This window comes from Chionomys nivalis, chromosome 7 (assembly GCF_950005125.1).
Source record: "Chionomys nivalis chromosome 7, mChiNiv1.1, whole genome shotgun sequence".
Taxonomy (NCBI): domain Eukaryota; kingdom Metazoa; phylum Chordata; class Mammalia; order Rodentia; family Cricetidae; genus Chionomys; species Chionomys nivalis.
This window is the reverse complement of record NC_080092.1, coordinates 11,598,331-11,611,325: the sequence shown is the minus strand read 5'-3', so window position 1 is coordinate 11,611,325 and position 12,995 is coordinate 11,598,331. Positions and strand designations below refer to the sequence as shown.

The window sequence follows — 12,995 nt, the reverse complement described above, 5'->3', positions numbered from 1 at the left end:
AGATCCTGGAACTGGAGTTACAGACCATTGTGAGCTGCCGTGCTCTTAATCAATGCACCATCTCTCCAGACTCTAAGTAATTATGTTTATGTGTGTTCATAAGCTTGTGTGTGGAGATCGGAGGATAACTCTGTGGATTCATTTCTCTTCTTCCATCTTTACGTGGGTCCTAGGGATTAAAGCCGGGTAGGCAGGCTGGGCAGCCAGTGCCTTATAAACCGAGCCTTCTGGCTAGCCCAGCTGTCTAACGGAGCCAATTCGCTGGACCACTTATTTGTTCTTTTGAGACAAGGGTTTGACATCAGTGATTTATGTATAAAGATATTTATAACAAATTTAGCAACAACCTCTGATCGACTGCAGATGATATGATTCATGTAGGCCCTTGAGTTGCTGGAGAATGCCCAGGACATGACGTTGAGAAAGGATGGAGCCAAGGAGGCAAAGGAATTAGAAAGGAGGGTGGGACCCAAGGATTGCAGAGTCAGGGACACGAAGGAGTAAAGGGGATGAACCTTTCCGCTGGTGTCAGGATACGCGAGCACGCAAAATACAGAAAGAACGCAGAGTCCTGAGCCATCCCAAGTCTCACCTCCATAGTGCAAGGTTTCCGGGACAAAATGCTATGAGTCAGGTCTATACCAGCAGGTGACCACAACAATGGGCTAGGGCCAAACTAGTGACGAAAGATGGACTAATGGGCGAGGGCTGTAGTAATGGGTGAGAGCCGGACTAACTATGAACGCTGCTGCGCAGTTAGAAATTCTTGGCTGAATTGACAGCGTCAATGAAGAGGAGAGCATTTCCATTCCCTCAATGGGGCAGAAAAGAACCTTTAAATAAATGTCCCGGCTTCTTCCTCAGGGTGCCAGATCAAATACTGCGTGAAGTGAGTGGAAAGACGTCAGTAAACCATACCCGGGATCCAAAATCCAGGCTGCTCCATCCGAAAAGCTCCATCACTACTGGCTCCATCCCCTTCAAGGTAATGAGCCCGCCTCTCACGCCGATTGATCAAGCGGTCCACTCGCTGCTGCGAAGGTAATATCCGGATAGGCGGAATTTGTCAAAGGAATGGATCGCCCTCATGGCCCTATTGCGCATGCTCTCCCCGTGACCCCAGCTTGAGGTGACGGCGGGAGCCAAGGCGGGGTCCCAAAAGCACTGAGGCTGAGGGACCCGCCATAGCTCCGTCGTCCGAGAGGCTGGGCCTGCTGTCGTCGGTGAGGACGGGCCCCAGCGGGCGGGAGGGTCCCGGCCCGCGAAGCTACTCCCGACCTGGCTGTCCCGGGATCCGGGATTGGTGCTAGTCCCTGCCTCTGCCCCTCTCCTTGCCTGCGGTCCGCAAGGCTCTTCCTTTCTCCATGCTTCCCTTTGACTAACCCACCCTACCCCTGAACCGAACCTGAACACCCCCAATCTGGGACCTCGCCCTCCTAATGCTCACCTACCCCAATCTGCCTGGTACACACCCATCCTTAACCTCTGCAGTTTTGTCCCATCTGTCCTGGGGGTTCTTGTCCCAATGGCAGAATTTGAGGGCTGGAAGCTGGGGAGATGCTTCAGAGACGGGGGGTGGAGGACATTGGTGGGACCGGAGCGGGGAACTGGGGCGCTTTAGGTTGTGTTGGCCAAGGACGGTGAAAGGTGTCATTCTGAGTCAAGGTGATTAGGAGGCGGGAGAAACTTTGCTCTGTTCTACATATTATTCAATTCTTGGTCTTTTGGGAGGTTCACTGCCTTTTTCTTCTGTCTCCCTGTGAGAATATGTCCTGCACGCCCCAGCCTCATATCGTTCTCTAAGCAGTCCGCTCACAAGTCCTCCATGACTGTTCAGGACACTGACTATGGGAACAGCTGTTGGCGTCCTGACTTCTACGACTTTCCCCTTCACCTGATGCTAGCAACTAGAGAGGTCTGTCCTTCTCTTGGGACATTGCTGGTTCACCCTCATCTTGATGAAGATAATTCTATTGAGCACCCCAAGATAACAAGAGAAGTTCCAAACCTCCAAAGCCTTGTCAGTAAGAGTTTGGACCTTAATTGTTTTATGGCCACCATAACAAATCGCCACCAATCTGGTGACTCAAAATAACACAACTTCATTATCGTACATTTTAGAGGCCAGATGTGGGTGCTGGGAACCAAATCCCCATCCTCTGGAAGAGCAGGAAGCCCCTGACCACTGAGCCATCTATCCTGCCCTGTTTCTTCTGTTTGATTTGGGGGAGGGGGCCGGAGTGTGTATATGCCTGTGGCTGTCAGAGGACAGCTTGTGGGAGCTGAATCTACTACCAGGTAGATCATGGGACGGAACTCAATTCTTGAGGCTCAGTGGAAAGCACTGTTGCCTGCTGAGCCATCTTGATAACCCTTGTTTTGCATAAGTAGGTTTGACTTGAATCCCCAGTCCTCCTGCTTTAGCCTTCCTGCTGCTGGGATTGTAGGTGTATGCCATGACACCAGCCTCAAGGGACTGGGACCTGGACATCTCAGGAGTCATTATTCTGCCTCTCACAGGTGATAATGTGTGAATGACTCCCACTCATTGTATGCTCTTGGGTCTTGAGCCGTTTTTGCTCTTCTGGGTCTCCTTGGTCATGACCAAGGTCATGCGGGCTGCTTCACTTGGCGGTGCTAGGGACTGAACGTAGGCAAGCTCTCAACCTGGCTACACCAACTCTTACTTCACTTTTTTGGGGGTAGTGGTGGGGATCATTGTATGTTTGTGGTATGTGTGTGTGTGGTATGTGGGGGGGTGTACAATGCTGTACACATGCAGAGGCAAGAGGAGGATGTTGAATGCCCCCTGCCCCCTGCCTCCTGCCCACCTTATTCCCTTGAAACAAAGCCTCTGACTTGACCGGAAGCTCACCATTTTAGTGAGGCAGATGGGTTAGCCAGCAAGCTGCAGGGACTGCAGGGATCCTAACGTCTCCACTTCCAGTGCTGGGTTTAGGCATGTATGGCCAGGCCTGGCTTTTTCATGGTGCTGAGGACTTGAATTCAGGTCCTCAGGGTTGTACAGCAAGTGCCTTTTTCTCCTTGAAGTTGGAATGCACGACAATCTTGCCACTTCACTCTCCTTAGTCTGGGATTTTAGGTGTGAGCCACCACACCTAGCTTCACTTAGCTACTTATTTAGTTATTTAGTCATTCATTCATTCATTTTGTTTGAGACTGGGTCTCATGTAGCCCAGGCTGATCTTGAACTCCTGGTCCTCCTGCCTCACCCTCATATGTGAAAGATCTGGTCTGAGGCTGTTTATCTCTAAGTTGAAGACTAATAAAAAAAATTACCTTTCAAGTAAATGTATCCTATCTTTTAAAATGTTAAATATGTGCCTACTGCAAAAAAAAAAAAGAAAGAAAAAGAAAAAAGAAAAGAAAGAAAGGAAGGAAAGAAAGAAAGAAAGAAAGAAAGAAAGGAAGGAAGGAAGGAAGGAAGAGAGTTTGTGGATGTTACAGTTTGAGAGGGTGGTCTGGAGAGATGGCTCAGCAGTTAAGAGCGCTCACCGCTCCTTCAGAAGCAGTTCCCAGCACCCATGTTGGGCCGCTTGCACCACCTGTAACTTCAGCTCCGGGTGATCCGACCCCTCTTCTAGCCTCAATGGGCACCTGCACGTGTGGCATTCACTCTCACAGACACACATATATATAAATAAAATTAGTAGAAATAAATCTTTTTAAAAAAGGTTGGGAAAGGTGGGTTGTGAACGGCAAAATCACTCATTCGCATCATCATCCCGAACTCATCCCAGATCACGGGCACCGCCGTGCGGTCTTGGCAGATTTGAAGGGCACTAGACAGGCTTTTGTAGAATAACCGGTAATGTGGGGCTGAGGTTTCCTGGGATCTCACAGAGGTGAAGGCGTCAGCACAGCTCAGCGCTGTCACCTCACATCTGTGTGACTCACTGCAGATAATGTTGACTCTGATCACCTGGTGGAGGTGATGTATGAACCCCGTGGTTCCTATTATCATTCCTGTTTCCTTGGGAATGAGTCACTAAGTGACCGGGGAGAGGACTTAAGGTCCATCTCAAGGAAGAACCTCTTTAGAATTCTGTTAGCGTGAGACAGGGTCTGGTTTAGCCTGACCTGGCCTTGAACTCTGTGTATGGCCAAAGGTGACCTTGAACTCCCAGTGCTGAGATTATAGTCATGTGCTACCATAAAAGGTTTATGTGGCATTGGCACTGGAACCCATGGTTTTGTGCATGCTGGACAGACACTCTCTCAACTCTATTCCCAGCCCTGGAACTCATGAGGAAGACTCGGGCCCTCTCTAATGTATACTGTTATTTATATCTTTATGGACTCGTGGATATTTATTTTATTCTTAGGGTTATAATTCTACCTGCGTAAGGGTGGACTCTCTCTGTGGAGAGCTTTTCTTACTGGAATTGGCTCTTGGCCAGTGGGACTGGGTTCCAGTCCTGACCCTCACCAGCTGTGTGGTACTAGGCCACACCACTAAGTGTCCAAGGTCACCTCCCTGGGGGCAGAGTGGGATGGTGGTCATACTTGGGAGGGACATCGTTGGGTTCCTGTAATGAAGATCAAGACTGACATCAGGTCTCGTCCCTGACTCGGGCTGCTCTGTGCTGGACTTGGCAAGAAGATGGGGCAGGGTACCCGACCACTTCCTCACACCATTTCATCCAAGAGGTTTCTGGGTCTCTCTGTTGTATGTTTGCATGTGTGGTATAGTGTACATATACATGTGACATACCATGTGTATGCGTGTCTGCAGGTGCTCTCATGTGCAGGTGCAGGTCAGAGGTTGATACTGAGTATCTTCCTCGACCTCTGCAAGGTCTCTCTCACTGAACCTAGAGCTCACTGTTTTGGCTAGGCTGGCATCGAACTACCCCCGGAGTCTCCCTGACTCAGCTCCCCCCTCCCCAGTGCTAACCACACTAGGCTTTCTATGTGAGTGTTGGTATCCAAGCTTGGGACCTGCACAGCAGGACTTTGTTCACTGAGTCTCTGGGTCACTTCTGTCTTTGTCAACTTGGGTTCTGAGTCTGAAACAAGATCTTTTCCTCCCTGTGCTATGGATTGACCACTTGAATAATAGGCAAGTGTGCTGTGTTCCTGAACTGTATCCCCAGCCTAAAACTAGGATTTTTTTTTTTGAAAAGGTCTTATTATATAGTCCTGGATGTCCTGGAACTGGAACTTTTTATATAGACCAGGCTGGCCTCAATCTCAGAGATCTGCCTGCCTCTGTTTCCTGAGTGCTGGGTTTGAAGGCTTGTACCGTCATACCTAATCCTAAATTTTAATATGCTTAATTTTATTCTAGTGATTTGTATTAATCTTTGTTTGTTTGTTTGTTTTTGAGACAGGGTTTCTCTGTGTAATAGCCCTGGCTGTCCTGGAACTTGCTTTGTACACCAGGCTGGCCTCACTCGCGGAGATCCACCTGCCTTCTGAATGCTAGGATTAAAAGATTGTACCACCACTGCCCAGCGATTTGTAATAATCTTATTTACTTGCTGTTTAACTTTTCTTGAGGTTCCAGGGATCTAACGTAGGACCTTGAGCATGCTCATTTGAGCACTACCGCTGAGCATGCTCATTTGAGCACTACTGCTGAGCTGTTCCTCAGTCCAGCTTATCTGTATTTTCTTTGCTGACCTTGCGTTGCACAGGAGACCCTTTTCTTCTGAGTAACGGACTATTGGGAAAAATTACCTTGTGAATAAATACAACTCATCTTTTTGTAGATGTTAACTCTGTTGCCACTGGGGGCACAGGAATGAGTTAGTGGCTTAGTAAAACAGTGAAGGGTGAAATCGCTCATTCCCACCATCACCCTAAGCTACATCTCAGATCCATCCTCCTCCACTGACTGCTTTGCCTCCTCCCTTAGGACAGAGCCCCTGGACTCCCGGGTTCCTGGCCAGGGAGGAGGAGGAAAAGGAGAGACCTATCTGCTAGGGCAGCGTGGCCTGAGGGACAGGCTGCTGGTCCTGGGATGCCCCAGCCCAAGCCCAGTGAGCAGGAGGGTGAGAGCGTGAAGGCCGGCCAGGAGCCAACTCCCCAGCCTGGCACAGATGTGGTCCCAGCAGCCCCCAGGAAGCCCAGAAAATGCTCCAAACTGGTCCTGCTGACAGCTTCCAAAGACAGCGCCAAAGTGGCCGCGGCCAAACGCAAAGGAGTGCACTGCATCATGTCCCTGGGGGTGCCAGGCCCCGCTACCCTGGCCAAGGCCCTCCTCAAGACTCACCCCGAGGCTCAACGGGCCATTGAAGCAGCCCCCCAGGAGCCCGAACAGAAGCGCAGCAAGCTGGACCTGGGTGAGGCTCCTGTAGCTGGCGCTGCCCCCTCAGAGATAATGGTCCCTTTCAGAGCTGCCATAGGCAACTGGCTCCAGTTCTAAGAGTCCCCGCGCTCTTCCCTTTGCTGTCACCATCCCTGCTCCTCTATTTCTCTGAGCACAGGTGGGAGGTAGAGGGCTCAGGGGTTATAGGTGCTGCTGGGTACCCCTCGTGGAGCCTGGAACCCTGTCTTAACCCTTCCTAGTCTTGCCAAGTAGCCTTGTCCCTTAGAGTTCCCTCTGCATGGCCTGCATGCCTTGCTTCATCACAGGAGTGTCGGAGGTTGAGGTGGGCCTGCTGCCATACACGTCCATGCTGGAGGCTGCTGGTGACTGTCAAGGTCTTGGCTGCACACAGGTGTTTCCCAAGGCCTGGGCTTCTTGGGCACCTGCCGCATGTTCCAAAAGCATTTCACAGCTGGTACAAAAAGTCCCGACATTTCTTTAGTTGGCCAGTTTACCCATTGATAGACCTGCAGTCCTGTGTTCACTGGGTGCTGGGCCTCAAGGCCAACAGAAGCTATGGGGACTCCCTCCCTGTCCCTTCTGAACCAGCCTCACCCACACTGAGGCCACCACAGCGGATAGAACAGGGCTCCGGGACACTGTCGGGGCGGCAGAGAAGTAGCCTCAGAAGTTGCAGGCTGATGAGGGTCCAAGGCTTGCTGGGAAAGCTCAGTGCCCCCTTCTCTTGTTTACAGTGATGAGATGATGGGAGGCCATGGGTAACTCGAGCCTCACCCCTTACCACTCCACCATGGCTGTGCCCCTTCCTCAAGTGTGACTGGGTGGGTGGTGACCGGTGACAGCAAACTGTCCCTCTCGCTGTACTCGGCTCAGGCTGGCCTCAAGTCAGATTCTCGGGACAAATGGTCATCTCAGGCCTCCCTGGGAGTGGTGAGGTGGCAGGTAGCAGAGGAATTCGCTGGGGACAAGCAAAAGAAGGCTGGCAGATACCCTTTGATGACTCAGGATGGTACAGGAGAACAAGTGGCCAAGTTTGGAGTACTCAGTATCAGGACATTGGGGTGGTGGCCACAGGATGCACTTAACACAAGTTAAAGACTTGAGACTTGGTCTAGGCTGTGGTGCACATGCCAGTACACAGACACAGTTCCCAACGTCACCAGAGCGGAAAGGAGAGCCCTAGGCCAACAGCACCTGGAGGTCCAGGGAGGGTGACAAGACACCTTCCTGGGTGGAGCTGGAAGTGCCCTAACCTGGGTGTCTTACTGTGCATGTGTATGTTGTGCCCGTTATTGTATGTGTTCTGTGTATGGTTGTCTATCTGACATTGTCTCTCTTGTCCCTTTGTATGACTTTTACCCGTGAGGGTGTGTGTGTGTGTGTGTTAGTCTGAAGCAGTTTCCCTTCCCCACTAGGCTTGGAGCAGGCGATACTGCAACTCCAACAAACCTTTCGGGATGCCCAGTGGCAGGGAAAAGATAAGTGAGCTGATCTCTCCCGACAGAATAGCATCTGGCAGACCCTGAGATGGTGAGGATGAGAAAAGCTAAGTCCTGGGCCTCCGTTTTCTGCCTTTTCACAGACGGCCCCTTGGGATCAGCCATGCACTCACTGACAGGAAGAAGACAAGAAAGCTCCTGTGCCACCGTCAGTTAGCTAGGGCCAGGGACCCTTCTGCAGGGGTAGGGATGTAAGGGGATAGCCTAAGGTCGTAACGATTCATAGTCCCACCCCCACCCACAGAGGCTAAAATCTCAGGAAAACCAAATGGAGTGACCATGGCTACAAGCCTGGAGTTCTTTGGGGACCTTGAGGACCCTCGATCGCAGCTGCAGCTGGAGCAGTGCTGAGGAGTCAAGAAAGACTTTGGTGTGCTGACTCTCTGCTCCCCCTAGTCAGTCCTGCTCTGGGAGCCTCCTTGTCCCCCAACCTGGTTCCTACCAGCACCGGGGCAGAGGCTGGGTCTGTCACTACACAGAGACCATCTACACAGAGGAGTGGAGTCTGGCTGGGATCTGACGCTTCCCACAGGACTTGGGTATGGGGACATCTTATGTACCCTTTCCAAACACAGGAGACCTTAGGTGCTTCCTGTGTAAGTGCAGGCTCTGCAGCAACATGGCTTCTGTGAGAACTGGGGCCAAACTCACGTCTCCAGATGAAATGCGAAGGAAAGTTGGTATCCCTTCAGGGCTGTGCTGAGCAGCTGCTCTTGATCAGCTGACAGTCTCCTGTCCATTGTTCCCCCACACACTCCTCCCTGTCTCTGCTCTACCCAGGGTCAGGTGGTGGCGACTCAGCCACTTCCTGCTCAGGTGTTTCCTAGAAACGTTTGTGACCCTGACCTTCATGGCTTTTTAGGAACAGTATTTCTGCTGTGGCGAGTACTTCTCTAGATCAGTTAAGAAAGGTATCTGGCCCCATACTGACCCCTAAGAAGCCACAGTGAAGGTGACTCTCAACTCAGTAGAGCTGTGTGAGCGCAGGGCCAGCCTCCCCCAGCCTTCCTTTGCTCATTGTCATCAGCCTGACCTATCTGCCTTTCTTCTAGATGCAGATGGCCCAGAAGACAGTGGAGAGTCTGAGGTGTCCTCTTCAAGTCCTGAGGGGAGCCCTGCATTCCCTGAGGCACCCAGCCCTTCCCCATAACCTTGGCAGCTGCTCCAGCCTGTGTTGCTCGCTGTATCAGTTACTTTTATAAGCAAGAAGGAAAAAAGAAAATAAAAGAAACTGTCTGCTATTTCCCTCCATGGGTAGGTTTTTGTTATTGCTGTTGTTTTTTTGTTCCAGACAGGGCTTCTCTGTATATAGTCCAGACTGTCCTGGAACTTAGTCTGTAGACCAGGCTGGCCTCAAACTCAGAGATCCATCTGCCTCTGCCTCCCAAGTGCTGGCATTAAAGACATGTGCCACCCCCTCCAGGCTAGGGCAGGTTTAAAACACTGGAAGATTTTGGGTCCTTGGAGACCCGCTCTGACCCCATCACTCTGGAGACTTCCTTTCTCCCTATCCTTCCCATCCCAGACTTGCCTGCTCTGAGCCCTTGGACCGGTGGAGTCTCTCTTGGGCCTCCAACCTGTAGCATCACAGGTGAGCTACTGTGGCCTAGAAAACAAGCTCTTGGCAGAGTGGTTCCCAAGGCTTCGTCTTCGTGCTGCCGCTAGCCTGAAATGGTACCCCTGCCCTGGACCCAGGACAGCCTGGTCTTCATCACTGCCTGCCCCTTCCCTTTGCAAGAGGCATCAGGTTCCCTCTAGCTGAGGTTGCCATAGGCCACTGTCCTTCCTAATCTAAGCCTGCTCCCTAGAAAAAGACCCTCAGACTGCTGGGTCCCAGCATGGGACCCCAGCCTCCTCCCTACAAGTATCACCAAGGAAGGGCTGAGCCAACACCTGAGACTTGTCAAGGATCTGCCTAGGATCCTCACAAGAGTGCAAGGCCACCCAAGAAATCACACACACAGCCTGGGCCCCTAACAAGAGTAGGATCCCTGGGGCATGCTGACCAGCCAGTCTAACCAAATCAGCAAGCTTCAAGTCCAGTGAGATCCCAGTTTCAAAAAATAAGAGGGAGCGCATTTGTTAACTTCTGGCCTAAACACACACTCACATCCCCCATCTCCCCAAGGCCTGAGAATAGAGCAAGGAGAAGTGGGGCCAGAAGGGGGCAGGGCTACCCTAACCTTTGTGTGCAAACCCCTATATGTTTTCCTCCAGTCTGTGTATATTTTCCTGGTTTTTCAGTACTCCTAGATCTCCGTCGCCAAGACTCTGCCTCACAATTGCTCCTGGAGTCCAGATGGGGGCGCGCACGATCCGCGCCCTCCAGCTTCTCCGCGGTACCTGAGCGCCTCCTGGAGTGAGGTCTTGGATTACTGATTTCAGTCAGTACTGCTCGGCAGAATGTCAGAAGCAAGGGCTCCTTAAGCACCAGACACAGAATGGCTTCTTGCATTCAAACAATGTATTAGATTTATTGCGCCTGCTTCCTGCCCCATCCCCACACCCGTTAGCTAACACTACCAGGGAAGGATTCTTTGTCTACTTGGGTTCCTGAGTTTACTAGTATGGAGACTGTAAGGAGAGGAGCCTGCAGGGCCACGAACAGGCAGAGCATGAAAAGGAAAGAAGGGACAGAGATTTGGTATTACCAAAATGCAGAGGGCTTATAGGTTCTGCCCATGTATAGTTCAGATGTGTGGGTCAGAGTAGCCCGCGGCGGGGGGACTTGCAGGAAGCTGGTGTGGCACCAACTCTGAAGTGAAGGGGGAGCCTGCTAGTCCTGTGGTAAAAATCTGTGGTAAAAGCTGCATACAAGGCAGAGCAAACAGTCCTCCCTGGGAGCAAGCCTGCTTCTGCCTCCTGAATACTAGGATTACCGACAAGCAACCACCATGCCTGTTCTTAAACTTGGGCTTTTAAAACGGGGCCCCTTGTGTCCTTGAGTTCCTGATTATTTTTCCACCTCCCAAGAAGCTAGGATTCAAAGTGTGGGTCATCACACCTGGCCAAACTGGTGCTCTCTTAGTTTTTGTTTTTGAGATTGTCTCAAAACCTACCTCTCAAGAACTGGGATGTGGCCACCATGCTCGGTTTTGTTTGTTTTAAAATATTTATTTATTGATTTATTTGTCTATTGGATTTTTGAGACAGGGTTTCTCTGTGTAGCCTCAGCTGTCTTGGAACTAGCTTTGTAGACCAGACTGGCCTCGAACTTACTGAGAGATCCACCTGCCTCTGCCTTCCAAGTGCTGGGAATAAAGGTGTGCACCGCCACTGCCCAGCCTCAAGGATTTATTTTCCTTTCATGTGTGTGAGCATTTGCCTGATGTATCGTAACATGCACATGCCTGATTCTGACGGAGGCCAGAAGAGGAGGTCAGATCTCCCTTAACGGAACTTTGTTCTCTGTGAGAGCAGTAAGTATTGAGAAATTCTAAGCCAGAAATTCTCAATCTGTGGGTCAAGACCCCTTTGGCAAACCTCTATCTCCAAAAATATTTACATTATGAGATTCTTTTTTTTTAAATATTTATTTATTTATTATGTATACAATATTCTGTCTGTGTGTATGTCTGCAGGCCAGAAGAGGGCACCAGACCCCATTACAGATGGTTGTGAGCCACCATGTGGTTGCTGGGAATTGAACTCAGGACCTTTGGAAGAGCAGGCAATGCTCTTAACCTCTGAGCCATCTCTCCAGCCCCCCACATTATGAGATTCTTAACAATTTTATGAAGTAGCAACAAAAATAATTTTATGGTTGGGGTCACCACAACACGAAGAACTATATTAAAGGTTCACAGGATTAGGAAGGTTGAGAACCACTGCCTAAGCCATCTTTCTAGCACTGTTTGGTTTTTGAGACATGCTATGTAGCATTGGCTTCCCTGGGACTCACTGTGTAGCTCAGAATGGCCTCGTTCCCCTGCCTCTGCCTCCTGCATCCTATGATTACAGGCTTGCCCCTCCACACTAGGCTTTGCATTTTCTGTGTTTTTTAGGTTTTAGATGTCAAAAAAACCCTTTATCTTCCATTTACTTATTCACTTATGGTGGTGGTGTTTTTAAGACAGAGTCTCACATAGCCCAGCTTGTCTTGCATTCATTATATAGCTGAGGATGGATTTGAATTCCTGATTCTTCTGCTTCAATTCCATTTGTACCACATCGCATCTAGCTCCAGAAGATTCTTTTTTTTTTTTTTTTTTTAATTTTTCGAGACAGGGTTTCTCCGTAGCTTTTGGTTCCTGTCCTGGAACTAGCTCTTGTAGACCAGGCTGGCCTCAAACTCACAGAAATCCGCCTGTCTCTGCCTCCCGATCGGAATTAAAGGCGTGCGCCACCACCGCCCGGCCAGAAGATTCTTTATTTTTTTCTCTTCTTCTTCTTCTTCTTCTTCTTCTTCTTCTTCTTCTTCTTCTTCTTCTTCTTCTTCTTCTTCTTCTTCTTCTTCTTCTTCTTCTTCTTCTTCTCCTTCTCCTCCTCCTCCTCCTCCTCCTCCTCCTCCTCCTCCTCCTCCTCCTCCTCCTCCTCCTCCTCTTCCTCCTTCTTTTTCAAGACAGGGTTTCTCTGTGTAATAATCCCTGGTTGTTCTGGGACTTCCTTTTCTAGACCAGGTTGGCCTCGACCTCAGAGATTGGTCTGCCTCTGCCTCCTGAATGCTGGGTTTAGAGGCGTGTGACACCACCGCCCAGCCCAGCTCCTGGATTCTTATTTAAACTTGTGATCTGTTATTGTCATTATTTTGAATCTCAGATTGTCTTGGATTGGGAGTGAAGGATATTTAAAGGCTTCAATGTGCTGCAGAAGAAAGTTTAGGAAAACTGGAGAGATGGCTCGTCTATTCATAACACTGACTGCTGGGGCTGAAGAGATGGCTCAGAGGTTAAGAGCACTGGTTGCTCTTCCAGAGGTCCTGAGTTCAATTCCCAGCAACCATATGGTGGCTCACAACCATCTGTAATTTGATCTGGCATGCAGACCGAACACTGTGTAATAATAAATAAATAATTAAAAAAAAAAAAAAGAAGAACACTGACTGTTCTTCCAGAGGACCCAGGCTTGAAACCCAGCACCCATACGGTGGTTCACAACTATTGGCAACTCCAGTAGGAGGGGATCCGACACTCTCTTCCGACTTCCGTAGGCACCAGCCATGTACATGGTACAGATACACATGTAGACAGAACACTCAAATA

At 50.1% G+C, this 12,995-nt stretch overlaps 1 protein-coding gene across 6 annotated transcripts in view; it reads left to right on the top strand.

The window, feature by feature from the left end:
- The first annotated feature begins 581 nt into the window (after positions 1-581).
- Flywch1 (FLYWCH-type zinc finger 1) overlaps positions 582-12,995 on the top strand; it is a 30,769-nt gene continuing 18,355 nt past the window's right edge. The window contains exons 1-5 of one of the 6 annotated variants that reach the window (XR_009057401.1): positions 582-648; positions 865-985; positions 5,882-6,308; positions 8,847-9,048; positions 10,039-10,152. Coding sequence is in view for 1 of the 6 variants with exons in the window: in XM_057774542.1 (XP_057630525.1) it covers positions 788-985; positions 5,882-6,308 (625 nt within the window). In the remaining 5 variants the exon portion in view is untranslated. Of the gene's footprint in view, positions 1,042-1,065; positions 1,224-5,881; positions 6,309-8,846; positions 9,049-10,038; positions 10,153-12,995 lie in introns of those variants that run through there. The other 5 variants (XR_009057400.1, XR_009057403.1, XR_009057404.1 and 2 more) reach the window with 5 other exon arrangements.